The sequence below is a fragment of the Lagenorhynchus albirostris genome, chromosome 15 (genome assembly GCF_949774975.1).
Source record: "Lagenorhynchus albirostris chromosome 15, mLagAlb1.1, whole genome shotgun sequence".
NCBI classification, from domain to species: Eukaryota; Metazoa; Chordata; class Mammalia; order Artiodactyla; family Delphinidae; genus Lagenorhynchus; species Lagenorhynchus albirostris.
The window spans coordinates 72,625,705-72,653,633 of NC_083109.1; the positions used below are offsets into that span (position 1 = coordinate 72,625,705).

Genomic DNA, 27,929 nt, shown 5'->3' on the forward strand with positions numbered 1-27,929 from the left:
GAGGAGGGACACCTTCTCCAGTGTAATACCAGGTGCCCGTTCCCAGTTCTCTTTGATGCAGTACTCTGAAGAATTTCAGACTCATTTCACCTTCAACGATTTCAAGAGAAACCCTTCCCCGGCATCGCTGGTGAGGCCAATAACACAGCTGTTGGGGAGGACACACACGGCCACAGGGATCCGCAAAGTTGTGTAAGCTCTTCCCGCTTTGCTTAGGTTGGAAGGAGGAGGTTTTATTTTTCGTTGAGCTTTGCAGGAAGAGGGGAGTTGTTCAGACAGGGCTGGGGTAGAGGGTATTTCCGGTGGAGGGGTGAGTAAACGTGTGGAGGAGGGACTGTGCCTGGTATGGTCATGACATACAAGTCGTGAGTAAAGGTGGGATTAAGGGGGCGGGGAGGGAAGGGAAGGCTAGAGAGAGGCTAGAAGGATCAGTTGAGGCCAGATCATCAAGGCAACTGAAAAGCCAGTGGATCCATTGAAGGTTTTAGCAGTGGGGACACGTACCCATATCTTGTTTTAGAAAGTTCACTCTGATCTCTGTGTGTGTGTGTGTCTGTGTAGAGGCAAGGCTGGGGATTGGGACAAAAGTGCAGGATGATATGCTGGAGAACCATTGCCTCACATCAGGAGAGGTCTGATGAAGGCACAATTAAGCTTATTAATTTCTTTTTAATTTAGAAGGAATAATACTCAGTTAAAAAAAAATCAATCTATGCCAAAGTATATAACGGCAATGAAGGCTTCCTTTCCCTCCACTCTTTCCTGTTCTCCTGCTGCCCTTCCAGATATTGGGGCAGCTACATCTCAGTGCTTGTCCCAGGAGAACCCAAGTACCTCCTAGACAGAGCCCAGTTGCATCTGTCACTGCTGACGTTCCTTCCCTAGCATCAAGCGTATCTCTGTTGGCTCGAATTTGACTTTTCCCTCCTCTACCCTGGACAGAAGAGAACTGTTTCACAGCAGAAACGGAGCCCGGGAGAATGCCCTTAAGATACTGGTTGTCATCACAGATGGAGAAAAGTTTGGCGATCCTTTGGACTACAAGGATGTCATCCCTGAAGCGGATAGAAAGGGGGTCATTCGCTACGTCATTGGGGTAGGAAATGTGGCTCTCCGGCCTGATGCTTCCATAGAGGGTTCTACTTGGATACACCCTCCTTTGAATTTGCAAACATCAATAAAATCAAAATGGGGCAAGGCTCATCTCTGCTAGCCCATATGTTCACAATAGTGAACTATTGTCGTAATAATGCTATGTAACAAACTATCCCAACATTCAGTGGCTTAAAACAGTAAGTGAGTCTGTGCGTCAGCTGGGCAATTTTTCTGGTCCTAGCTGGACTCCCTCATGCATCTGTAATCAGCTGCAAGTTGGTTGGCAGCTCTGATGATCTTGGCTGGGCTCTCTCCATTTCTGAGGGTTGCCATCGATATCTGTTTGCCGGGCTGGAACGACCGGGGTAACTTGGCTCTTCTGTTCCCTGTGTCTCATCCTCCAGTGGGCTAGCCTGGGTGTGTCCTCATGGTGAAGGCAGAGGAACAAAAGAGCAAGTGGAAATGTGGCAAGCACTTTTTCCAGCCTCTGGTTTTTTTTTTTTTGCGGTACGCGGGCCTCTCACTGTTGTGGCCTCTCCCGTTGCGGAGCACAGGCTCCGGACGCGCAGGCCCAGCGGCCATGGCTCACGGGCCCAGCCGCTCCGCGGCATGTGGGATCTTCCCGGACCGGGGCACGAACCCGTGTCCCCTCCATCGGCAGGCGGACTCTCAACCACTGCGCCACCAGGGAAGCCCCAGCCTCTGTTTTTATCACATATGATAAGGTGCGTGGGCTAAAGCAGTACACATGGTTGAGCCCAGAGACAATGAGCGGAACAGAATACTCTGCCCAGAGGAGGAGGGCAGAGCACAGCTTTGGGGAAAGGCCTTGGCTACAGGAAGGGGCAAAGGGTTGGGAACATCAGTGTCCTCAAACTACTACAATATCTTGCATGACATAGAAAGAGGTATCATCACGGGTCTCTGGCTTGGCAAGTAGAAAACACCTTCATATGAAGGAGAAAGCGCCCCCTTGTTCTGAAGAGAGGTCAGCCCCACACCAGGAGGGGCTGCAAATGGACTAAAGGCTGGATTTCAGCCCCAATTTCTCCCTTGACAGAATGTAGAGTGTACAACCTGCTCTACCGTACCTGGCAGCTCTGTCCCAGGGGCCTTCTGGTGCATTCCTTCCTTGGACAGAGATTGTTTCAGATTCTTTTCCTGCAGAATTTTCTTTGCTGGAGGAGAGTACTACCCCCAGAAAGTGTCTGATTCAGCTTCTGTTTTTTTGTAACAGGTGGGAGATGCCTTCATCAGTGACAAATCTCTAAAAGAGCTCGATACCATCGCATCCAAGCCGCGTGGTGATCACGTGTTCCAGGTGAATAACTTTGAAGCTCTGAAGACCATTCAGAACCAGCTTCAGGAAAAGATCTTTGCGATTGAGGGTGAGCTAAGGTTTTGTAGTCCTGGAGCAGCTGCAAAGGCAGCTCCTTATCCCAAAACACGTACTTACCTGTAGAAACAAGAACCTCCTAGCCCTTGGAACCCTGAGCCTCAGTATCAACTCCTTTCTTCTTCCATTTCCCAGCAACTCTGGCCTCTCTTGCTCAACTACTTTGAAATGGAAAAATTTAGACTTTTCTCTCTACTTTTGCAATCTTGGCTATAGGCTGAAAAATTAGAGGATAGGGGAGTCAAATCCCTCACAGTATCTTCCCCCAAATTTGGATGTGTTGCCAACATTTGTCTCTTTGGTTCACTGCTGTATCCCCAGTGCCTAGAATAACGCCTGGTACATAAAGGGTGCTCAATAAGTGTTTGTTGAATAAAAGAATTTAAAAGTTGAGGGAAGGTTCATATACAGTCTGGATTTATGGTTTCTCTTGAAAATTTGGAAGATTAGACACCTTTAGGACCATATTCCTGCTTGGTAAAAAGTAGTTGGAGCCAAATAGCCACCACCCCTTTAAAAGGGGCATATGGCTAGATAAGCAACAAACATATAAATTGTAGCCATTATCTTTTCTTCTTTCCGATTTATTCATTTATTTTTTTGGCCACGCCATGAGGCATGCGGATCTTAGTTCCCCGACCAGGGACCGAACCCATACCCCCTGCAGTGGAAGTGCGGAGTCTTAACCACTGGACCACCAGGGAAGTCCCTGCACTATCTTGTAACAACCTATAATGGAGTATAATCTGCAAAAATACTGAATCACGCTGCTGTACACCTGAAACTAACATTAATATTGTAAATTAACTATGCTTCAATAAAAAAAGGAAAGCATAACAGAGGACATGTAAGAAAAAGGGGGGTGCACATGGCTTCCATCTGAGCCTCCTTTTGTCTGGCCACCACAGCCCTGAGTTTCCAACCCCTGTTCTAGGCTCCTCTACTTTCTTTAATGTAAATGTTCTTCTCCTCACAGGTACGCACACAGGAAGTACCAGCTCCTTTGAGCATGAGATGTCTCAGGAAGGCATCAGTGCTGTCTTCACCTCCGTAAGTGGTCTTTTGTTTAATTGGGGTTGGGGGCAAGACGAAGAGGGAGAAGAGGTTCGAAGGTTTGGGGGCTCATCTCTGTGACAGGTGTTTGTTGGGAGGCACCTCTTTGATGGGCAGCAGTGGTCCCTTTTCTCTTCCTTGTCAATCCTGTTCTTTTTTTTAAAAAATTGAGATATAATGGACATAAACATGATACTAGCCTCAGGTGCACAACATAGTGATTTAATATATGTGTATAGCATTGCAAAATGATCACCACAATAAGTCTAGTTAACATCCATCACCTTACACAGTTACACAATTTCTTTTTCTTGTGATGAGAACTTTAAGATTTATTCTCTTAGCAACTTTCATGTATACAATACACTATTATTATTATTATTATTATTATTTTTTGTGGTACGCGGGCCTCTCACTGCTGTGGCCTCTCCCGTTGCGGAGCACAGGCTCCGGACACGCAGGCCCAGCGGCCATGGCTCATGGGCCCAGCCACTCCACGGCATGTGGGACCTTCCCGGACCTTCCCGGACCGGGGCACGAACCTGTGTCCCCTGCATCGGCAGGCGGACTCTCAACCGCTGTGCCACCAGGGAAGCCCCAATACACTATTATTAACTGTAGTCACCATGCTGTACATTACACCACCAGGATTTATTTATTTTATGACTGGAAGTTTGTACTTTTTTTTTTTAACATCTTTATTGGAGTATAATTGCTTTACAATGGTGTGGTAGTTTCTGCTTTATAACAAAGTGAACCAGTCATACATATACATATATCCCCATATCTCTTCCCTCTTGCAGCTCCCTCCCTCCCACCCTCTCTATCCCACCCCTCTAGGTGGTCACAAAGCACCGAGCTGATCTCCCTGTGCTGTGCGGCTGCTTCCCACTAGCTATCTATTTTACGTTTGGTAGTTCACATATGACCATGCACTCTCTTATTTCGTCCCAGCTTACCCTTCCCTCTCCCTGTGTCCTCAGGTCCATTCTCTACTTCTGCATCTTTATTCCTGTCCTACCCCTAGGTTCTTCATAACCATTAACAAAAATTTTTTTTTTAGATTCCATATATATGTGTTAGCATGCGGTATTTGTTTTTCTCTTTCTGACTTACTTACTTACTTACTTACTTACTTACTCTGTATGACAGACTCTAGGTCCATCCACCTCACTACAAATAACTCAATTTTGTTTGAAGTTTGTACTTTTTGACCACTTTCACCCATTTTGCACACCACCCACCGCTGCCTTTGGCAATCACCAGTCTGTTCTCTGTATGTATAAGTTTGTTATTTTTAACTTCACATATAAATAAGATCATGCAGTGTTTGACTTTCTCCGATTTATTTCACTCAGCATAATCCTCCAGGTCCATCCATGTTGTCACAAACGGCAGGATTTCCTTCTTTTTACTTGCTGAATAATATTCCATTGTGTACATATACACCACATTTTCTTTATTTGTTCATCTGTTGATGAACACTTACATTGCCTCCATGTCTTGGCTATTGTAAAAAATGCTGCAGTGATCATGGGGTTGCATATACCTTTTCAAGTTAGTGTTTTCATTTCTTTTGGATATTTACCCAGAAGTGTAATTGCTGGATCATACCGTAGTTTTATTTTTAAAGTTTTGTGGAACCCCCATACTCTTTTCCATAGTGGCTTCATCAATTACATCTCCACCAACAGTGTACAAGGGTTCCCTTTTCTACACGTCCTTAACAACACTTATTTCTTCTCTTATGATGACAGGCATCTGACAGGTGTGAGGTGATACCTCATCGTGGTTTTGATTTGCATTTCCTTGATGATTAGTGATGTTGAGCACTTTTTTCATGCACCTCTTGGCCATCTGTATGTCTTCTTTGGAAAAATGTCTTTTTGGATCCTCTACCCATTTAAAAATCAAGTTTTAAAACAAACTTTTGAGTTGTATGAGTTCTTTATATATTTTGGATATTAACCCCTTATTGGATATATGATTTGCAAATATTTTCTCCTGCTCTGTAGGTTACCTTTTCATTTTGTTGACGATTTCCTTTGCTATGTAGAAGCTTTTTAGTTGATGTAGTCCCACTGCTTATTTTGTTTTTGGTGTTAAATCTAAAAAATCATCACCAAGACAAATGTCAAGGAGATTACTACCTATGTTTTCTTCTTGGAGTTTTATGGTTTCATGTCTTATGTCCAAGTCTTTAATCCATTTTGAATTGATTTTTGTGACTAGTGTAAGATAGTGGTCCAGTTTCATTCTTTTGCATGTGGCTGTCTAATTTTCCCAACACCATTTATTGAAGAGACTGTCCTTTCGTCATTGTATATTATTCTCTCTTTTGTTGTATATTGATTTACCATATATGCATGGGTTTATTTCAGGGGTCTCTGTTCTGTTCCATCGATCTACGTGTCTGTTTTTAATGCCAATACCATACTGTTTTGATAACTATAGTTTTGCAATATAGTTTGAAACCAGGAAGTGTGATGCCTCCAGCTTTGTTCTTTCTCAAAATTGCTTTGATTATTTGGGGTCTTTTGTGGTTCCATACAAATTTTAAGATTGTTTGTTCTATTTCAGTGAAAAAATGCCATTGGGATTTTTGATAGGGATAACACTGAAGCTCTAGATTTCTCAATCCTGTTCTACATTCTTGCCCAGGATGGTCCCTTGTTGGGTGCTGTGGGGAGCTTTGACTGGGCTGGTGGAGCCTTTCTGCATACGCCACAGGATAAAGTCACCTTCATCAACACAACCAGGGTAGATTCAGACATGAATGATGCTTACCTGGGTAAGTAGAGAGGGCAGGGTTACTTTAAGAAGGGGTCAGGATATGGCATAACTCAACTAGTTTAGATGTCCTTGGATCTTTCATAAGCTCTTGGGACAGGTTTAAAGGCAGAAATTTCAAAGCTTCATTTTAATTGTGTTAACGAAGAGGAATATAGTGCAAGGTCCAATTACCCCAAGTTCCCAAGCATGGGGCTGCCCCACTGCCCCTGTTCAAGGGATAGTCCTGTTGGAGGGGGCAGTGCTTTTCCTCTTACTTCATCATCTTCAGGTTATGCTGCTGAAGTCATCTTGCGGAACCGGGCGCAAAGCCTGCTTCTGGGGGCGCCTCGATATCAGCACATCGGCCTGGTGGTGATATTCAAAAAGGACGCAGGTGCTTGGGAGAAAAACGTTGAAATCAAGGGCAGCCAGGTGAGTGCAGAGTGTGTGGGGCATGGATGTGCCAACAGAGGCACCCTGGGGGCTGAGGGCTTCTGGGATGGGCATCATCAGATTCCAAGTGTGGCAGAGTCTTGTAAAGCAGAGGGCTTTAAGCTGGAGAGTCATGGGACCAACTTTGCATTTGAGAATGTTGTGTCCTCACTTTTCTAATAACGGTAAATAACAACACTTGACCTGTACAGAGCTCTCTACAAGTCTACCTGTACACAAAGCTGGCATTTGACCAGTCCATAACCAGTATAGCCATATTAGTTATTAAAATATTGAAATAATTCTATATCTGTCAATAAACAGCTGTTTCCTTGAGACATCCTTCACCCCTGCACCTGCCATACACTCTGACCCCTCCCCCCAATACTCTTTGAACTTCCCCATGTTCCAGCAACTATGAAGTCAGTGACCGCTCCAGCTTAGCCCATGGTTGGTACCTGAGAAGACACCTCTAGGACCTCTAGGACCCACTCCAGGGAGTGGGGACCTCTAGGGGACCTCTAGGGGGGACCTCTAGGACCCACTCCAGCTAAGCCCATGGTTGGTGCCTGAGAAGTCCCAGGAGTTCAATATTTTGAATATCACCCCTGCAAAAGCTGTTTTTTTAAAACCCTCAAAAAAGTATCAGCAAACAGAATCCAGCAGTCTATAAAAAGGATAGTACATCGTGACCAGTTGTGGTTTATAATGATGCAGGGCTTGTTCAACAATGTTGCATAAATGGACAAGCTGATTCTAAAGTTCATATGACAATGCAAGAGACCCAGAATAGCCAAAATAATCTTGAAAAAGAAGAACTAAGTTGGAGGATTCACACCCCAATTTTGAAACTTACTACAAAGTGACAGTAATCAAGACAGGGTGGTACTAGCATAAGGATAGACCAGTGAAATAGAACTGAGAGTCTAGAAATAAATCCATACATCTATGGTCAATTGATTTTCAAAAAAGGTGCTGGGACAACTGGATGTCCACAGGCAAAAGAATAAATTTGGACCCTTACCTCACAATGTGCAAAAATTAATTCAAAATAGATCAAAGACCTAAATGTAAGAACTAAAGCTATAAACCTCTTAGAGGGATTCATAGGTGAATTTTTGTAACTTTAGATTTGGCAACGATTGTTTAGATATGACACTACAAGCACAAGCAACCAAAGATAAAATAGATTAGCTGGACTTCATTAAATTAAAAACTTTTGAGCAGCAAAGGACACTATCAAGAAAATGAAAAGAATGGGAGAAACTATTTACAAATCATATATCTGATAAAGGTCTAGTATTTAGAATATATAAAGAACTTTTACAATTCAACAATAAAAAGCCAACCTCATGTAAAAATGGACAAAGGATTTGAATAGATATTTCTCCAGATAAGATATAAAAATGACCAATAAGCACATGAAAAGATATTCAACTTTATTCATCATTAGGGAAATACAAGTCAAAACCACAATAGAGATACCACTAGAATGGCTATTTAAAGAAAAAAATGAAAAATAACACATGTTCGTGAGGATGTGGAGAAATTAGAACCCTCATACATTGCTGGTGGGAATGTAAAATAATACAGCCCTTATGGCACACAATTTGACAGTTCCTCAAAAAGTTAAATATAGATTTATCATATGACTCAGAAATTTCACTCCTTGGTATATATCCTTTTCCAGAATGAAAATAGTTGTTCAAACAAAAACTTATACGTGAATGTTCATAGCAGCATTATGCATAATAGTCAAAAGGTAGAAAGAACCTAAGTGTTCATTAACTTATGAATAGATAAACAAAATGGGGTATATCCATACAGTGGAATACTATTTAGCCATAAAAATAGTGAAGTGTTGATACATGCTACAACATGGATAAACCTTGAAAAATTTATGCTACATGAAAATAACCAGTCACAAAAGGACACATGTTATATGATTTAATTCATCTGAAATGTCTAGAATAGACAAACCCACAGTCAGAAAGTAGATTAGTGGTTTCCAGGGTATTGTGTGGGGGGGATTGAGAGTGACTTCTAACAGTTACAGCGCTTCTTTCTGGGGTGATGGAAATGTTTTGGAATTATGGTGATGGTTACATAACATTGTGAATATACTAGAGGCCACTAAATTTTATACTTTAAAATGATGAATTTTATGTAATGTAAATTTTATCTCAATTTAAAAGAGCCATTCTGAAAAAAAAATCAATGTAATTAACCATAACAATAGACTAGAGAAGAAAAACGTAATAATCTTAACAGATACACAGAAAGAATTTGACAAAATCCATTCTTTCATGATGGTTTCTTCTCAGCAAACTAGGAATTAAAGGGAACTTCCTCAACCTAAGAAAGAACATTTACAAAAAATCTACAGCTAGCATCATATTTAAAAGTAAAAGAGAATTTTTTTCTCCTAAAATTGGAAACAAGGCAGGGAAATCCACTCTTACCACTCCTATACAACATCATACTGGAAGACGTAGCTGGTGCAATAAGACAAGAAGAGAAAAGAAAAAAGAGCATGCGGAGTGGAAAGGAAAAAATAAAGCTGTCTCTATTTGGGGATGACATGATTGTTTGCATGGAAAATCCCAAAGAATCTACAAAAAAGCTATATAACTTATTTCAGTGAGTTCTCAGGATACAAGATCAATATGTAAAAATCAGTTGTATTTCTATACTAACAATGAACATTTGGAAATTTAAATTTAAAGAAAAAGGACAATTTATTAATACAATAGTACCAAAGACCATGAAATACTTAGGTATAAATCTCACAAAATGTGTACAACATCTTTATACTGAAAACTACAAAACACTAATGAGAGAAATCAAAGCCCTAAATAAATGGAGAAATATACTGTGTTCATGGACTGGAAGACTCAATATTGTTAAGATGTCACTTTTCCTCAAGTTGATCTATAGACTCAACACAATGCCAATCAAAATCCTATTTTATTTTGTAGAACTGACAAGCTAATTCTAAGATTTATGTGGAAAATCAAAGAAAGTAGAGTATCCAAAACAGTTTTGAAAAGGATCTTATGTAAATACCATTAGTTATTTAGTGGAAGATTCTACACTATGTGATTTTAAGGATTTCTATAAAGTTACAGTAAGCAGGACAGCATGGCATTGACAAAAGGATAGACATGAAGATCAGTGGAACAGAATAGGCCTGAAGTATAAGTCTGACACATATTGATTTTCAATAAAGGCACAAAGACAATTCAATGGAGAGTTCAATGGTGCTGGAACAATTGAACATCCATGGTAACAAAACAAAACAAAATCCTTACCCATATCTTGTCAATTCAACCATGTTAAGATTAATTTAAATCGATCATAGAGCTAAATGTAAAATCTAAAACTACTATACTTCTGGGAGAAAACGTAGGATAAAATTTTTGTGACTTTGTGTTAGGCAAAGAATTCTTAGATATAACACTAAAAGCATATGGTCCATAAAGAAAAAAATTGATAACTAAGATTTCAACAAAATGGAAAGTTTTGCTCTGTTCATTAAGAGAATGAACAGATAAGCTACGGACTGGGAGAAAATATTTGCAAATTTTACTTCTTTTTTAAAAAAATTACATATCTGACAAAGGACTTAATCCAGAATATATAAAGGATTTCAAAACTCAAGAATAAGAAGTCAAACAATCCAATTCAAAAATAAGCGGAGTATTTGAACAGACACTTCACCACAGAAGATATGTAAATGGCAAATAAGCATGTGAAAACATGTCCCATGTCATTAAATCATTACGGAAATTCAAATTAAAACCACAATGAGATACAACTGCACACCGATTAGTATGGTTAACATAAAAAAGGAAATAAATTGGCAATATCAAGTTCTGGCAAGGATGTGTAGCAACTAAAACTCTCAGACATTGCTGTTGGAATGGAAAATGGCATGGCTGCTTTGGAAAACAGTTTTCAGTATCTTACAAAGTTCAACATGCAGTTGCCCTAACACTCAGATATTTACCCAGTAGAAATAAAAATAGACGTTCACTGGAAAACCTGTATATGAATGTTTCTAGTAGCTCTATTTGTAACTGCCAAAAGCTAGAAACAACCTGAATATCCCTCAACTGGGGAATGGATAAACAAACTGTGGTACATCCATACAATGGAATACTAGTCAGAAATAAAAGGGAACAGATTACTGATACACGCAAAAACTTGGATGAATCCTAAATGCTTACTCTAGTTGAAAGAAGCCAGACCCAAAAGGCTACATACTGTATGGTTCCATTTATATAACATTCTGGAAAAGGCAGAACTATAGGGACAAAAAACAGATCAGTTGTTGTCAGGGGCTGGTGATTGAGGGAAAAGGTTGATTACAGCATAAAGGAATATTTTGGGGGTGATGAAACTGTTCTGAATCTTGACCATCGTGGCAGTTACATGAATTTTTGTGTTTGTCAAAACTCATAAAACTACACTAAAAAGTCTGAATATTTTTGTATGGAAATTATACCCCAATAAACTTGACCTAAAAACAAAAAAATCCTGTTGACTTTAGGATGAAGCTTAAATGCCTTTACTGGACCATTGGGAGGCCTCCCTCAGTGGTATGTGGGGCAGAAATCAGACTGTAGTGAGTCATGTCTTGACATCCTCTGCACTTTCCTTCCTAGAACTTGCCCCAGAAGTTTGAAATTTCCATATACATCTCCCTTTTATCTGTTACTATTCCCCTCCATTTCACCCTGCTGCACCTAGAGCCTTGGAAGGCACCGTCTCCACTACCCAGCCTCAGGCTTAGCAAATAGCAAACCCTTGTTTATTGAATGAAAGAATGACTAAATTGATGATTGCTATGGATGAATTCTACCTATTTACATTGAACATATTTTGGTGTTTTTTTGAACATACTTTAAAACTTCTTTTTAAAGGTAGACATTATTTCTCAATATCATGCAAAAGAATTCCTGTGGCAATAGTTGTTTTTCGTCTAAGCCAGTTGATTCCTTGTTAGCCAGACTGCCAAATTTGACTTACCTCCCTAAAGACTTGCAATATATTGAAAGGATATCCTGTCTGGTTTTCCAGGCTTTTCTGTCTGTATTTTCAAATCCAGTTTCTTCTCTACCTTAATCATCTCCCTGGAACGCCCTTTGGGGTAGATCCTCACCCACTACCTGTCAACTCTATCATATACTCCTCTAACTGGCAGTACATTCAAACAAGGATTGATCATGAAACAGAGAGAGGATCACATCCGCTCCAAAGGGCTTTCCTCAGCAGGCATGATTTTTCTTCACAGGGAGAAAAATCCCCGTGCTCTGCTTTAGGTGGAAAGAAGTATGTGATCTTGGCCTTATCTCTTTCAGATCGGCTCCTACTTCGGGGCCTCCCTCAGCTCCGTGGACGTGGACAGAGATGGCAGCTCCGACCTGGTCCTCATCGGGGCCCCCCATTACTATGAGCAGAGCCGGGGTGGGCAGGTGTCCGTGTGCCCCTTTCCCCGGGGGGTGAGTGGCTGATGAGACCCGGGCTGGGCGGGGTCTGGGTGTGGAGGGGTCGCCTGGGGTGGGACCTGACACTGTTTTTGTTCTGCAGAGGGCTAAGTGGCAGTGTGGTGCTGTCCTGCGAGGGGAGCAAGGCCACCTCTGGGCCCGCTTTGGGGCAGCTCTGACGGTGCTGGGGGATGTGAACGGGGACAGGCTGTCGGACGTGGCCATCGGGGCCCCAGGAGAGCAGGAGAACCAGGGTGCTGTCTACCTGTTTCACGGAACCTCGGGACTGGGGATCAGCCCCGCCCACAGCCAGGTGAGGCCCGGTCACTGTTTTTGTTACAACTGTAGCCTCTTTGCCAATCTGTCCCTTTCTAATTCAATGTTCCGACAGCTGCCAGATCAGTTCTCCCAGTAGTCCTTTTTGGAAGCTTCAAAAATAACACATAGTTCACAGAAAAGATTCATTCTTACCACAACTAGAGGAGGTGCACAAGGCCATCATCACTCCCACTTTACAGATGAGAAGATGAAGGCTCAGAGGTGATGAATGGTGAGCTGGAAGTGTTAGGATGTAGACATTCCTTTCCTCCGAATCTCAGTCTTTTATTTATTTATTTATTTTTTCGGTACGGGGGCCTCTCACTATTGTGGCCTCTCCCGTTGCGGAGCACAGGCTCCGGACGCGCAGGCCCAGCGGCCATGGCTCACGGGCCCAGCCGCTCCGCGGCATGTGGGATCTTCCCGGACCAGGGCACGAACCCGTGTTCCCTGTATCGGCAGGCGGACTCCCAACCACTGCGCCACCAGGGAAGCCCCGAATCTCAGTCTTGGTAGGATGACCAGCAGACCCGGTTTGCCCAGGTCTGTCCCGGTTTTAGCACTGAAAGTCTCACAGCTCAGGAAGCCCTATGGTTGGTCACCCTCCCAGGACTGCGTGCTTCACAGGCTTGTGACTTGTGCAGTTACACGGGGCTCCTCTCAGAACGGCGCTGTGCTCAGATTAAGGCTCTGCTCTGGCCATCTTGAAACTCTTGATAACTTTTGAACAAGGAGTCCTGCATTTTTTTCTCCCCATGGGGTCCTGCAAATTACGTAGCTGATCCTGGTGGTTGGTCACTTGAAATGCGGGTCACCACAGATGGTTTCCTCTCTAAACTGGCTCCCTGTTTCCTGCTGGATGAAGCCCACTGTGTGGAGGGACCCCCATGGTCTGGCAGTCTCCCATCACAGCCCGCCGAGGCCATCCAGTCTGCTGGCTTCTGGTCTCTGGTTTTCTTCCAGCCTCACGTTTTTCTTCTGTCCTTTCTCTCTGTCTCCTCATCACTCCTGCCAAATCCCTCACCCTAGAGGTTCAACCCTACCCACACATCAAAATCACCTGAACGTCTTAAAAAACAGATGCCTGGGTCCTGCCACTAGGGGTTCTGATTTAATTGGTCTGGGGTCAGGGCCCCAGGCATCAGTAGAGTTTTTTCAACATTGTATTTAGAAAATTTTCAAAGTTACTGCAAAGTTGAAAGAATTGTCCAGTGGACATCCATATATTTATGAGCTAAAATCTACGATGAAGATTTTACTAGATTTACTTTATCACGTCTCCATCCTTTGTATTCAGACTTTTTCTACCTGTCCATCAAGTTCATCATTATTTTTTCTAATGCAATTCAAAGTAATTTGCAACACCAGTCCAACTTCACCCCTAAATACCTCAGCGTGTATATCATTAACTAGAATCTAAAATATTCAGATATGCTTACTGTTATTTTTAAGATAAAATGTACAGACAGGAAAAGCACAAATCTTTAGCCAGTCAAAGAATTTTGAAAAATATAATCCACAATCCTATCAAGATGCTGAACATAATTATCACTTTTGAAAGTTCCCTCCCGCCCCCATCCAGTCAATTTCTGACCCCATTCCCGCCCAGAAGAAGCTACCGTTCCAATTATTTTCCACCACAGATTAGTTTTGCCCATTCTAGTGTATGGAATAGTACACTACATAGGCCCTAGTATTTTTCACACGCTCTTTAGTTGCAGCCCGGGCTAAGCACTACTGCCTCATGTTCTTCCCTCTGTGTCACGGAGCCTCTTTCCACAATTGTGTGAAGACTATAATATGCCTCTTTTCATTGGCACCTGTTGTTTCTCTGTGTAAATGGGATTTGAAGGCTCTGGTTTTACTTCATTTTTATTACAAAAGCTTTACATGCTTGTACAAATTTAAATTCTAAAGTAAACAGTACCGCAGGTTCAGACATTTGGTGTATGTGCTAGGCTGAGGAGCCAGTGGGGCGAAGCTACCATCTGTGGGATTATGACTGAACGTCTCTAAGTCAGAATCCCGCCCAGGAGGAACGATGCGGCAGCGCCGCGGAAGCCTCGGTTGGCCTCGGATAGCCGGTCCCCCGCCGTCCCCGCCGGCGCGCCCCGCCGCGCGTCGGGACCGGGGTCCGGCGCGGAGAGCCCTTCGTCCTGGGACACGGGGTGAGGCCGGAAAGGCGGCCGTCCCCTCGCCCGTCACGCACCGCACGTTCGTGGGGAACCTGGTGCTAAACCATTCGTAGACGACCTGCTTCTGGGTCGGGGTTTCGTACGTAGCAGAGCAGCTCCCTCGCTGCGATCTATTGAAAGTCAGCCCTCGACACAAGGGTTTGTAAAATAATAAGAAAAGAAGAAGAAAAAACAACAACAGTGAAAGTCTTAACACCCTCCCCTTATCTGCACCTGGAAAGGAAAACAAGGTAAGGGGAGGGTCCACACACTCACCCACCCTCACCCACACCTACATACCTGCTCTCACCAACCAAACCCCCCATACACCCACTCCCACCCCACAGACTTTGGAATTAAAAACAGATACAAAAAGGGTCATGCAATACTATTGCTCTACTGTTTGCATTTTTTACTTGCTCTTTTCCTGTGACTGGGGCTAGGGTGATCAGTATGTGGACGAGCAAAACTGCTGTGGCTCTCCCAACTACCATTATTATATAATTTCAAAGCAAAGCATCCTTCCAACAGAATACGCTAACTTTTTCTCAAAAAAATTTGCAGTGTAATGTACATGCAGTAAACACACAAATCTCAAGTGATGAATTTTCCTCTCTGTGAACTCGAGTAAACACCACCCAGGTTAAGATATAGCACATTTCCAACATCCCGCACTTCCTCATTCTTTCTAGTTGATAAATTCACTTAAAAAAATGGCAGTAAAATATCCATGACCTAAAACTCACCATCTTTTTTTTTTTTTTTTTCGCGGTACGCGGGCCTCTCACTGTCGTGGCCTCTCCCGTTGCGGAGCACAGGCTCCGGACGCGCAGGCCCAGCGGCCATGGCTCACGGGCCCAGCCGCTCCGCCGCACGTGGGATCCTCCCGGACCAGAGCACGAACCCGTGTCCCCTGCATCGGCAGGCGGACTCTCAACCACTGCGCCACCAGGGAAGCCCTAAAACTCACCATCTTAACCATTTTTTTGTGTACACTTCAGCGGCATTAAGTACGTGACAAAATCACTTTTAAAATGTCTTAATATATTTGGCTGTTATCCTTTCAGTGTTACTTTTGCACATAGATTAAAGAGTCAAAATTGTTCTTAACAGCTTATTATGAAAAGCAACAATTTCCACACCCACACTGTGATTTCCTCTTCATTTTCCCTCCTCTGAGGAAACGACTTTCAGCTCTTTCAATGATTCTCCATACTTCCCAAGGGCACAATTATTTTGCTGCTTCTTGATTTTTGTTTTCGCATTGACTTCCCACTATGGGAGGTGAGGATTGAGCTTTCTTTCAGGCCCCTCTTGACACATATTCATACGCCTCCCATCCCACCCCCCCATTCCTTAAATTTATATGATAATTTTGGTTAGATCTATGTTCAGTGTTTGCATTTTCCTGGCCATGTAAGAGATTCAACTGAGTCAAATAGTGTACTATATCACTTCTTTCCTGTGATATTTTTTGTTTTCCCTGGAAAACCCAGTAATTGATGGACACTTTGGATATCATCTCAAGGTTGTGGTCTAAAGCTTAATAGTTACCCTAATTCCTTGAGAAGGTGTGGGAGATATGACTGAGTAGAGCCCAAACAATCTCTCCTTGGGTCATCCCAGGAGACTGAGTTACACTCTTTCCTGTTCTTTCCCACCCCTTTCTCTCCTCCTCTTTTCTACCCTCAGCGGATCACAGGCTCCCAGTTCTCTCCGAGGCTCCAGTATTTTGGGCAGTCACTGAGCGGGGGCCAGGACCTCACAGGGGATGGACTGGTGGACCTGGCTGTAGGGGCTCAGGGGCACGTGCTGCTGCTCAGGTGAGAGCACACCAGGTATCTTCTTTTTCTTTTTTTTTAACATATGTACTTCTTTTTATTTTTAATAATTTTTAAAAAAAATTATTTATTTATTTATTTTGGCTGCATTAGTTCTTCGTTGCTGCTCGGGCTTCCTCTAATTGCGGCAAGCGGGGGTTACTTTTCGTTGCGGTGCGTGGGCTTCTCATTGCGGTGGCTTCTCTTGTTGCGGAGCACGGGCTCTAGGCGTGCGGGTTTCAGTAGTTGCAGCACGCGGGCTCAGTGGCTTGTGGGCTCTAGGCATGCAGGCTTCAGTAGTTGTAGCACGTGAGCTCAGTAGTTGTGGCTCACAAGCTCTAGAGTGCAGGCTCAGTAGTTGTGGCACACAGGCTTAGTTGCTCTGTGGCATGTGGGATCTTCCTGGGCTAGGGCTCGAACCCGTGTCCCCTGCCTCGGCAGGTGGATTCTCAACCACTGCACCACCAGGGAAGTCCCCCAGGTATCTTCTTTTAAAGGAGTGGCTTTGCTGTCTGAAGACCCCTGAGGGCCCTCTGGTGTCCCCCCACAGGTCCCAGCCAGTGCTGAAAGTTGAGGTGACCATGGATTTCACACCCAGGGAAGTGACAAGGGATGTGTATGAGTGTCGTGAGCGGGTGGTGAAAGGAAAGATCGCTGGGGAGGTCAGAGTCTGCCTCCGTGTCCGCAAGAACACACGGGACAGGCTGAAAGAAGGTGAGGCTGGTTGGGTAGGTCTCAAGAGGTTAAATCACTGGGGACATGGATGGGTGGCCCAGAGTAAAGTTCTCACAGGCTCTGATAGCCTTCTTCAAGCTTGGGTGGAGTGAGCAGGTGGTTCCCCTGCTGGGGGGGTGGGTGGGGAGGCCCAGCAAACACCCCTAAAGAAGTAAGCATGTGGCACTCCTTTACACTCTCAGTTCTCCAGAGAATGAAGGGCCCCATCCATGTGAACTAACCAGGTCTTTTTTTTTAAACTGAGAGATGACTCGTTTAAAGGGGAGGTTGAGCTGATGAAGCTAAACACAAACTCACAAAGCATTCAGATATGCATTTTATCACAACGAACTTGACTTCCTTCCTTGTCTCTATTCTCAAAGAGTGGCATTGTGCTTGGGGTGAGGAAGAGTAATTGTGGTTCTAGAGGGAAACAGGGGGAGGGGATAAAATTTGTTTCTAGCAGTCATCTTACCGGACTGAGGAGATAGCAGTCAGAGTTTTGGGCAGCCAGCATGGCTAGAAATTGAGAGCAAAGTCTTGGAGACTAGAGAATTACAGAGAAGGTGTCCCAAAATCTACATAGAAATTTCCTGTAAGTCATTGGCTGACTTCTAAGCCATGCATGTCCAGATCAATACTTTTAGAAACTCAGTGGAAGACAACAACTGGAGAGCTCAAGAGTTGAACAGAAATCTAGGAAGCTGAGATTTGAGAGGGACCTTAAAATACACCTTGGTCCTTCTACTGGGACAATGTCCATTGAAACCAGCAAACCAAGAGAAACAATAGACAATAGAAATAGACCCATAGGTGATTCAGCAATTAAAATTATCAGATAGGAATTTAAAAGATAACTAAAATTAATATCTTCAAGAAAAAACAGGAAATGATGGAGAACCTCAAATAAAACCTGGAATTCATGAAATAGAGTTAAATGGAAACACTAGCACTGAAAAATACACTGAATGATATTGAGAATTCAATAGATAGATTTAATAGTGGATTAGAAACAGAACAAACAGATGTATACTACTATATATAAAATAGATAAACAGCAAGGATTTACTGTATAGCACAGGGAGCTATATTCAATATCTTGTATAACCTATAATGGAAGAGAATCTGAAAAAATATATGTATTACTGAATCATTTTGCTGTACACCTGAAACTAACACAATATTGTAAATTATCTATACTTATATTTTAAACAAGTAGAACAGAGAATTAGTGAACTGGAAGGTAAGTAAATTGCAAGTATCCAGATGAGCACACAGAGAGAAAAAAGGATGAAAAATAAACCATAGGAGACATATGGGACATGGTGAAAGATCTAATAAACATGTAATTGGAGTTCCAAAAGGAAGGGAGAGAGAGAGAGAGAGAGAGAATAAGAAAGAAGCAACAGTTAAACCTAAATGGGAAAAGAATGTGAAAAAGAATAGAAACAAGTATATGTACAATTGAATCACTTTGCTGTGCACCTGAAACCAATGCAACACTGTTAATCAGCTATACTCCAATATAAAATAAAAATTAAAAAAAAAAGAAATGGTGGTAAAGAATTTTCTAAAATTGATGAAAAACATCAAGATTCTCTACCAAATTAGGAACTTCCCTGGCCGTCTGGTGGTTAAAACTCCCTGCTTCCAATGCAGGGGGCGTGGGTTTGATCCCTGGTTGGGGAACTAAAATCCCATATGCCATGCGGCCAAAAAAAATAAAAAATAATAAGATTCTCTACCAAATCAAAGCAAGATAACATTAGACATTGTACCATCTTAAGGCACAAACTGCTGAAGACCAAAGACAGAAAAAAAGTTAAAAGCAGCCAGAAAAAATATACTTAATTTTCCAGTAGGTGACAGAATAGCTACTATTTATTGAGCAGTTACTGTGTGGCAGGCACTATGCTAAATGCTCTGTAGGTACTATTTCGTTTTTACTATTGGGAAGGTCCAATTATTATCTTCAATTTAAAAATAAGGAATTGAGGGCTTCCCTGGTGGCGCGGTGGTTGAGAGTCCGCCTGCCGATGCAGGGGACACAGGTTCGTGCCCCAGTCCGGGAAGATCCCACATGCTGCGGAGCGGCTGGGTCCGTGAGCCATGGCCGCTGACCCTGCGCGTCCGGAGCCTGTGCTTCGCAACGGGAGAGGCCACAACAGTGAGAGGCCCGCGTACAGCAAAAAAAAAAAAAAAAAAAATAAGGAATTGAGGCCCTGAGAGAGGTCAGCTAACATGTCCAAATTCAGATAGCTGGGCCTCCACCTCCTGCCAGTCTGACTCCAAACCCAGGCTCCTCACCACCATTCTTCCCTGGCCCTTCAGGAGATACCCAGAGCACCATCACATATGACCTGGCTCTGGACCCAGGTCGCCCACATTCCCAGGCCATCTTTGATGAGACTAAGAACAACACTCTCAGACATATAGTGACGTTGGGGCTAAGTCAGCAATGTGAGACCCTGAAGCTCCGGTTACTGGTGAGCAGAGGGTGACCACACTCCTGGGTCCTCCAAGCATGGGGTGGGCTTGGGATGCTGAGGAGGGCAGACCACCAAACCCCCACTGTCTCTCAGGATTGTGTAGAGGACTCAGTGACCCCCATTGCCCTGCGCCTCAACTTCTCTCTGGTGGGGAAGCCCTCGTCCCATTTTGGGAACCTCCGGCCAGTGCTGGATGTAGACGCTCCAACACTCTTCACAGCCTCGGTGAGTCTGGGAGTTGGGGTCCAGCCGGGGTGTGGAAGGGACCAGAGGCCAAGGTTGTTGAAGCCCATTTTATTTCATTTCACATAATTTTATTTCAAGATTTCATTTTACTGTTTCGTTTCACGTCTTTTCACGATTTCCTTTCATTTTCCTCATACTCTGTTTTCGGCAGTTTCCCTTTGAGAAGAATTGTGGCAATGACAGCATTTGCCAGGATGACCTCAGCATCACCTTCAGTTTTATGAGGTGAGTTTCCTGTCCTCATTTTTACCCCCAGACCTGCACCATGACCTGCTGCTCTGTTCTTCTCCTGGCCCCCAAGGGAGCCCGGCGCAGAGCAGCTGCCTCAGAGGTGTGTTTCTGTGGCTGCCTCGTGCACTGTCTTCTGTCTCCGAGTGTCCGCGCCTCCTTCCCCCTGGAGCAGACTTGCTTCAGGAAAGCCCTCAGCATCTCATGGCCTGGCTTGTTCCCACCACAGCCTGGACACCCTGGTGGTAGGTGGTTCTCGGGACTTAAACGTGACGCTGACTGTGAGAAACCAGGGCGAGGACTCCTACAGAACACAGGTCACCTTCTTCTACCCATCTGGCTTGTCCTATCGGAGGGTGTCAGGAGCCCAGGTAGCCAAACCCTTCTCAGGCTCCATCTGACTTTGCATTCCCTGCCCCCATGGCTGGTGTTTGACATCATCACCTCTGCCTCCTTTGCCTTCCAGAACCAGCGCTCACAGCGGTCCTGGCGCCTGATCTGTGAGTCTGACGTCTCCACTGAAGGGTCTGGGACCTTGAAGAGCACCAGCTGCAGCATAAACCACCCCATCTTCCCAGACAACTCGGAGGTCAGGCTGCTGGCTCCTTCTCCCTTTTTCTCCTTTGTCTTCCTCTGAATTCTTCCCTAGTTCTTCTTTCCTCCCCCTCCTCCTCCCCTCCCCTCCCCTCCCCTCCCCTCCCCTCCCCTCCCCTCCCCCCTCCCCTCCCTCCCCCTCCCTCCCCCTCCCCCTCCCCTCCCCCTCCCCCTCCCCTCCCCCCTCCCCTCCCCTCCCCCTCCCCTCCCCTCCCCTCCCCTCCCCCTCCCCTCCCCTCCCTCCCCCTCCCTCCCCCTCCCTCCCCCTCCCCTCCCCTCCCCTCCCCTCCCCCCTCCCCCCTCCCCTCCCCTCCCCTCCCCTCCCCTCCCCCCTCCCCTCCCCTCCCCTCCCCTCCCCCCTCCCCTCCCCTCCCCCTCCCCTCCCCTCCCCTCCCCCTCCCCTCCCCTCCCCTCCCCCTCCCCTCCCCTCCCCCCTCCCCTCCCCTCCCCTCCCCCCCTCCCCCCTCCCCCCCTCCCCCCTCCCCCCTCCCCTCCCCTTCCCCTCTCCCCTCCCCTTCCCCCTCCCCTCCCCCTCCCCTCCCCCTCCCCCCCTCCATGGCTTGTGGGATCTTAGTTTCCTGGCCAGATATTGAACCTGCACCCTTGGCAGTGAAAATGCATGGAGTCCTAACCAATGGACCGCCAGGGAATTCCCTTCTTTTTTTTTTTTTTTTTTTTTTTTTTTTTGTGATATGTGGGCCTCTCACTGTTGTGGTCTCTCCCGCTGTGGAGCACAGGCTCCGGACGCGCAGGCTCAGCGGCCATGGCTCATGGGCCCAGCCGCTCCGCGGCATGTGGGATCTTCCCGGACCGGGGCACGAACCCGTGTCCCCTGCATCGGCAGGCGGACTCTCAACCACTGCGCCACCAGGGAAGCCCCCTTCTTTTTTTTTTTTTAAAGTAGATGTTTCTTTGTTTTGAAAAACAGCTTTATTGAGATAAAATTCATCTACCACACAATTCACCCACTTCAAGTATACAATCCAGTGGCTTTTGCAATGTTCACAGTGTTGTGCGTCCATCCCCATGATCAATGTTAGAGTATTTTATTACCCCAAGAAAAGACCCTGCTCCCCTCAGCCATGGGCCCGTGTCGTCCCATCTCTCCCAGCCCTAGGCAACCACTAATCTATTTGCTGTCTTGAGATTCACCTACTCTGGATATTTCATATGAATGGAATCATACAATAGGTTTGCTTCTTTGACTGAGCATCACGCTCTCAAGGATCACCCGTGTTGCAGGATGTATTAATATTCAGATTCCTTTGACTACTGAATAATATTCTGTTGTACGGATGTGCCACATTTTATTTACCCGTTCTTTAGCTGATGGACGTTTGGGTTGTGCCTTCTCTCTTACTCTTGTCACCGTCTTTTCTTTCTCCAACTCCAGATCACCTTCAATATCACATTTGACGTGAATCCTGATGCTTTCTTTGGAAACAAACTACTTCTCAAGGCCAACGTGACCAGGTGCGCTATGCCTGGCCTCCTCCATTTTGAGGTCCCAGCCCCCAGCCCCCCTGCTCAGGGTGGACCATTGCCCTCTCTCCACTGGTTCTCCCTTCAGCTCATTTGTTTACTCAAGAAGCACCAACTGAGCACCCACCACGTGCCAGGCGTGGCCCCCTGTGCTGGTGGGACAGTGATGGACAAGACAGCTGTGATTCTTGCCCTCACAGAGGTTATAATTTAGGGGCAAAGATAGACAGGAAAGCTGATGATTATGATACAGTATGAAATGAATGATGTCCAGTCTTCTTGGGAGATTGGTGTTCAGAGAAGACTACATCCAGGCTGTGAGTTAGCCAAGCAAAGGCATGAATTGAGGCTGGGCATGAAGACAGGGAGAAGGAAGTGTGGACCAAGCAAAGCCCGGAGACTGCAAAGGTCAGGCTGAGTCTGAGCACAGGAGGCAGGATTGAAGGAGTTGGTTAGACATGGGCCGTGTCAGGAAATGATCGACGAGTGCTCTTAGGGAATTTGCAACTTAACTTGGGAGTGATGTGATCACCTTTGCATGCTAGAAAGATCACTCTCCAGGAGCGGGGGGATTGGAGTGGGAGTCATTTTGAATTCAGGGGACCAGTGAGAAGAAGGCACCCTTCTGCAGGCATCCGTCCTGGTGAGTGGGGATGGGCCTGGGCTACACAGGGGCAGCCCCGGTCTTTCCTATAATCTCTGTTTCCTCTGTTGGATTTAGAGGACAGCGTTTAGGATGCTGAGAGGACAGGACTTGGTGGTTGGTTGGTGACGGAGGGTGAGGGAGAGGAAGAAGGAGAAGGAAAGGCTGATTCTCAATTCTCAAGAGCTGACCAGAGTTCTCTGTTTCCCTTCAGTGAGAACAACATACCTGGGAACAACAAAACCAAATTCCAGCTGCAGCTGCCTGTGAAATACGCTGTCTACATGGTGGTCACCAGGTACTGGCTGCTGGGGCTTTTAGTTCTGCCTTCACCACTGGGCTGGACATGGCGCATTGAGTACCTGTGTGCACGAGTCTGTGCACGTGTGCCTGTGAGTGAGTCTGAGGATATGTGTGCGCACGTGTATGTCTGTACGTGCATGTGTACGTGTGTGTGTGAGGGGCCCAAACTGGCGCATGCTGGAGGTCCCACCCACACTGCCCCTGCACACCATCCCGCTCGCACCCTCTCAGGGCTGTGTTACCCGCGTGCCTGTTCACCCCTTTACACACTTAGCCCAAGACCCCCTCCCAGGACTCCCCTGATGTTCTGTCACCTCCTGCCCCTTCTTCTTTCTCCCATCAGCCTTGAGGTCTCGACCAAATATCTCAACTTCACAGCCTCAGAGAAGACCCGCCACATTATAGAGCATCAGTATCAGGTGGGGAGCTGAGAAGGAGCCTGGGGAGGGAAATCGAGATGATGGGGACACAGGAAGAATGGTAGGAGGGACTTCCCGGGCAGTCCAGTGGTTAAGACTTCGCCTTCCAATGCAGTGGGCATGGGTTTGATCCTTGGTCGGGGAACTAGGATCCCGCATGCCGCGTGGCCAAAAAAAATATGATGGGAGGGCTTCCCTGGTGGCTCAGTGGTTGAGAGTCCGCCTGCCGATGCAGGGGACACGGGTTCGTGTCCCGGTCCAGGAGGATCCCACATGCTGCAGAGTGGCTGGGCCCGTGAGCCATGGCCGCTGAGCCTGTGCGTCCGGAGCCTGTGCTCCGCAACGGGAGAGGCCACAACAGTGAGAGGGCCGCGTACCGCAAAAAAAAAAAAAAAAAAAAAAAAAAATGATGGGAAACATGCATGAGGTGCCTGCTTTGGGCCAGGCTCTGTTCTAAGCTTGCTGTGAATCCACACACACCACCACGTGCATCCGTATGTGTATACACACATGTATGTAATTAACTCATTTTACCCTTGTAATGACCCTGTGACGGAGGTACTGTTGTCTCCCCCAGTTTATAGACGAAGAAACTGGGGCTCAGAGAGGCTAACAGAACATGCCCACAGTCTCACCCCTAGAGAGTGGAAGAGCCACTGCTTCCGCCAGCCTGTCTGGCTCTGGAATGGGTGTCTAACCCCTGTGCTCTCCTGTCTCTCAGAAAGCATCAAGAGGCAGGATGCTTGGCTCTGTGAGGCCTGATTCAGTACTGGGCTGTCGGGAGTGGGGAGCCTGATTCTAGTTGCTGGTGGGGGCAGAAAGGCCAGAACCCTGATATCTGCCCCTCCCCACCCGACGCAGTTCAACAACCTGGGCGGGAGGAAGCTCCCCATCAGCGTGGTCTTCTTGGTCCCCATCCAGCTGAACAAAGTGACCGTGTGGGACCAGCTCCAAGTCACCTTCTCCCAGGTAAGCGCAGCTGGGCCTGAGGATTGGGTCCAACTCCTTTCTCCACAGCCCTGGTCTTTCCTAAAATCACTTCTGTTTCCTCTGTTGGGTTTTGGAGCCATTTCTGACCCTCTCCTGGACCTTGGTTTTCTCACCTCCTGGAGGGTGGACCCAGGAGCCCTCGCTTCAATCCGTCCTCACAGTGTCCCTCTTTCCTCAGAACCTCTCCAGTAGATGCCACACCAACAAGATTGACCCTCGTCGCTCTGACTTCCTGGGGGAGCTTAAGAAGGCCCCACTGCTGGTGAGACTAAGCCCAGCCTCAGCCTCGGGGCTGCACGCAGACTCCGCACTGCCCCCTCACCTGGGCCCGGTACCGGCTCTCAACTGCCGGCTGAGTGCATGGGATGTGGCCTGCATCCAGCTTTCCTGCTCACCTCTCTCCCCTCCTCCCTTCCCCAGAACTGCTCCATCGCTGTCTGCCAGAGAATCCAGTGTGACATCCCGTCCTTTGGCGTCCAGGAAGAATTCAAGGTCACCCTCAAGGGCAACCTCTCATTTGACTGGTACATCAAGGTATGTGGGCGCCTGAGGCTTGGCTGGGCACAGATGAGATCCTCCAGGGCCAATGGGTCCAGCTCCCATCCTCTCTCTCCCACAGACTTTGCATAACCATCTTCAGGTTGTGAGCACGGCGGAGATCTTGTTTGATCATTCGGAGTTTGCCCTGCTCCCAGGACAGGGCGCATTTGTGAGGGCCCAGGTATCTGTCTCGGACACAGAAGAACCGCTGGAGGCAGGAGAGGGGGCTGGGCTTGTGGGAGAGAGAGAGGTGGGGGGTGCCGGGAAGGAGGAGTGAGGGCTGGGGTTGGGGGGCACAGGGGATTTAGTCATGGGGTTCGGGGAGCACACAAGGTCTGACTGGGGAACCCCCAGAAATTCAGAGTCTTTCTCCCCTGATGCCCCCCCCTCCCCTTCTCCCTGCTCCAGACAGAGACCAAGGTGGAGCCTTACGAAGTATATAGCCCTGTCCCGTTGATCGTGGGCAGCTCGGCTGGGGGGCTGTTACTCCTGGCCCTCATCACGGGCGGCCTGTACAAGGTAAGTCCCCCGGGGCCCTCTTCCTGCCCCTCCCCTCCCCCCACCCCCACGGCTTCTCACTCAGCAGCGCCTTCCTGGGTTCAGCTCCCAGCTGTGCCTCGGGCAGCTCACAGAGCCTCAGTTTCTTCAGCTGTAAAATGAGACTATAAATACCCATTCTGTGGAGCTCTTTGGGTTTGTATCTCTAGAGCACTTAGAATAGTCTCTGGTACAGAGTAAACACTATATAAAGAGTACTTATTATTATATTTTAGATTTCTTTCCCTCTTTTCTTTCTCAATAGTGATGCCATCCCCCTCCCTGTCCCACTTTCCCCAGATCTATTCTGCACTCCACCACATTATTCTTTGCAGCTCTTGGTCCCACCATCTCCCAGCCTGGCCTGCATAGCCTTCACTCGCCCTCCTGGCCTTGGTGCCCTTACTCCCCTGTCTCTGCCTCCACAGCTTGGCTTCTTCAAACGGCAGTACAAGGACATGATAACTGAAGCTGGCCCTGAAACTGCTCCCCCGCAGTAACAGCAGCTCCTTCCCCACTCTTTGCTGAGTGGCCTCCCCTGCAGCAAACAGGATGTGGTCAGACTGAAGAGCGAGCGGGTCCCCAGGCTGCTGGACGGACACATCTGTTGGGAGACCAGGGCAGTGATGTCTCACTCAGGAGCAACCTGCTTGGGTTTCCATTCCTGTGTGTGTGTGTGTGTGTGTGTGTGTGTATGTGCGTGTGCATGCACGAGTGTGAATTGTGTGTGTGGCTCAGATCTCTCTTGCATGAGGACAAGTGCCTTTGGCACAAATCTCAGGCAGAGGGAGTTGCTTGGGCTTCCTTGTGTGGGAGTGAAGGTGCCATTGGTTCTTCCTCAGGGACAGAGGTGATGGCAGCTCTTGTGGGTGAACACAAAGGGAAGTGCAAGAAATCCTCCCCCAGCTATAGGAAGTGAGACCTCCTTTCATGGGTGAGCCCACAGGCCAGCAGGAACCCATGCAGCTGGGCCTGAGCCTACCCGGACAAGCCAGCAGGAACCTGTCCAACCCATTCCGCACTAGAGCTGATGTGTCCAGTGCACAATGGTGCACCTCCCTTTATGTATTCACTTTATTATTTTAATGCTACTTTTATTTTTTGAATAGATGAACAGGTCTGTAGTATCAAAATCAAAAGACACGCAAGGGTGTGTGATGAAGTTTCCCTTCCATCCTGGTCTGCCAGCCATTTAGGTCTCTTGTAACGGGTAGTCCAGGTTGTGCATTTGGGGTCTCCTTCACAAAGATTCTAGGCGTATGCAAACACACACACACATACACACGCACAAGCTTTTTTACACAAATGGCAGCATGCGTTGTTTATACTGTCTGCATCTTGCTTTTTTCATTAATATGGCTCAGACATTGTTTTATATGAAGACATAAAGTACTTTTTCATTCTTTTATATAGTGCACCACGTTCCACTGTGTGGGTGGATCCTAACGTCCTTAACAGTCTCCCTCTGATACATTATTTCCAACTTCTCGCAATGACAAACAATGGTGAATTAATAAATTGAATATATGTCGTTTTTGCATATGTGTAAGACAATTTATAGGATACATTCCCGGAAGTCTGAATTCTGCCAGAAGCAACCCCAAGAGAAGAATTTGAGTGAAAGAAGCTTATTTAAGAGAGACTCCAGGAAATACCAGTGGGGGAGGGACGTGAGCTGGGGAGGGAAAGGCAGCCAGTAAAGGGTATATTATCAACAGAGGGACTGTTATGAGCTCCTGGAGTGTAACCCCACCGGGGAGGTCTGGGACGCAAAGTAGAACAAGCACCTTGACACTTCCCACCCGAGCAGAGAAGGAGCTGGCGCGTGGATACACCAATTCCACATAGTTATTGGCTGAGGGTTGCTCTTCGTGGGGAAGGAAGTGCTAATTCCCTGGCACCTCTGGGCCGGCCCTGAATGTAGGCAGAGCAGCTCTGGTGGCCAGAGAAAGGGCTACAGATGCTGCCAGTTGGAAGTCTGCCAGGTGAGCACAGCCCCTGGCAAGGCCTACAGGGATCCAGGCAGGATACCAACAGCATTTGCTATGAAGAGTGTGTACAGATGAAGTTTTGATAGCTGTTTCTAGGTAGCCCTCCCTCCTCTGGGGCATTCTCCCACTGCCCATCACCCAACCTTTGCCAGTGCAGTACCCACGACTCTGCCCTTAGCACCCATCCTAATGCTCACATCAGTC

General features: G+C 46.4%; 1 protein-coding gene across 1 annotated transcript in view; it reads left to right on the plus strand.

Annotated features, from left to right (window-relative positions):
• LOC132505106 (integrin alpha-M-like) overlaps positions 1-27,256 on the plus strand; it is a 39,204-nt gene extending 11,948 nt beyond the window's left edge. The window contains exons 8-31 of the mRNA XM_060122996.1: positions 47-192; positions 943-1,096; positions 2,333-2,483; positions 3,468-3,541; positions 6,206-6,335; positions 6,606-6,748; positions 12,112-12,252; positions 12,341-12,550; positions 16,422-16,552; positions 17,100-17,263; positions 19,595-19,749; positions 19,846-19,977; positions 20,150-20,223; positions 20,456-20,597; positions 20,693-20,815; positions 22,214-22,293; positions 23,160-23,243; positions 23,592-23,667; positions 24,529-24,636; positions 24,836-24,919; positions 25,078-25,191; positions 25,277-25,378; positions 25,606-25,716; positions 26,163-27,256. Coding sequence (XP_059978979.1) covers positions 47-192; positions 943-1,096; positions 2,333-2,483; positions 3,468-3,541; positions 6,206-6,335; positions 6,606-6,748; positions 12,112-12,252; positions 12,341-12,550; positions 16,422-16,552; positions 17,100-17,263; positions 19,595-19,749; positions 19,846-19,977; positions 20,150-20,223; positions 20,456-20,597; positions 20,693-20,815; positions 22,214-22,293; positions 23,160-23,243; positions 23,592-23,667; positions 24,529-24,636; positions 24,836-24,919; positions 25,078-25,191; positions 25,277-25,378; positions 25,606-25,716; positions 26,163-26,234 — 2,901 coding nt within the window. The 3' untranslated portion in view covers positions 26,235-27,256. The remainder of the gene's footprint in view (positions 1-46; positions 193-942; positions 1,097-2,332; positions 2,484-3,467; positions 3,542-6,205; positions 6,336-6,605; positions 6,749-12,111; positions 12,253-12,340; positions 12,551-16,421; positions 16,553-17,099; positions 17,264-19,594; positions 19,750-19,845; positions 19,978-20,149; positions 20,224-20,455; positions 20,598-20,692; positions 20,816-22,213; positions 22,294-23,159; positions 23,244-23,591; positions 23,668-24,528; positions 24,637-24,835; positions 24,920-25,077; positions 25,192-25,276; positions 25,379-25,605; positions 25,717-26,162) is intronic.
• Positions 27,257-27,929: the final 673 nt, after the last annotated feature.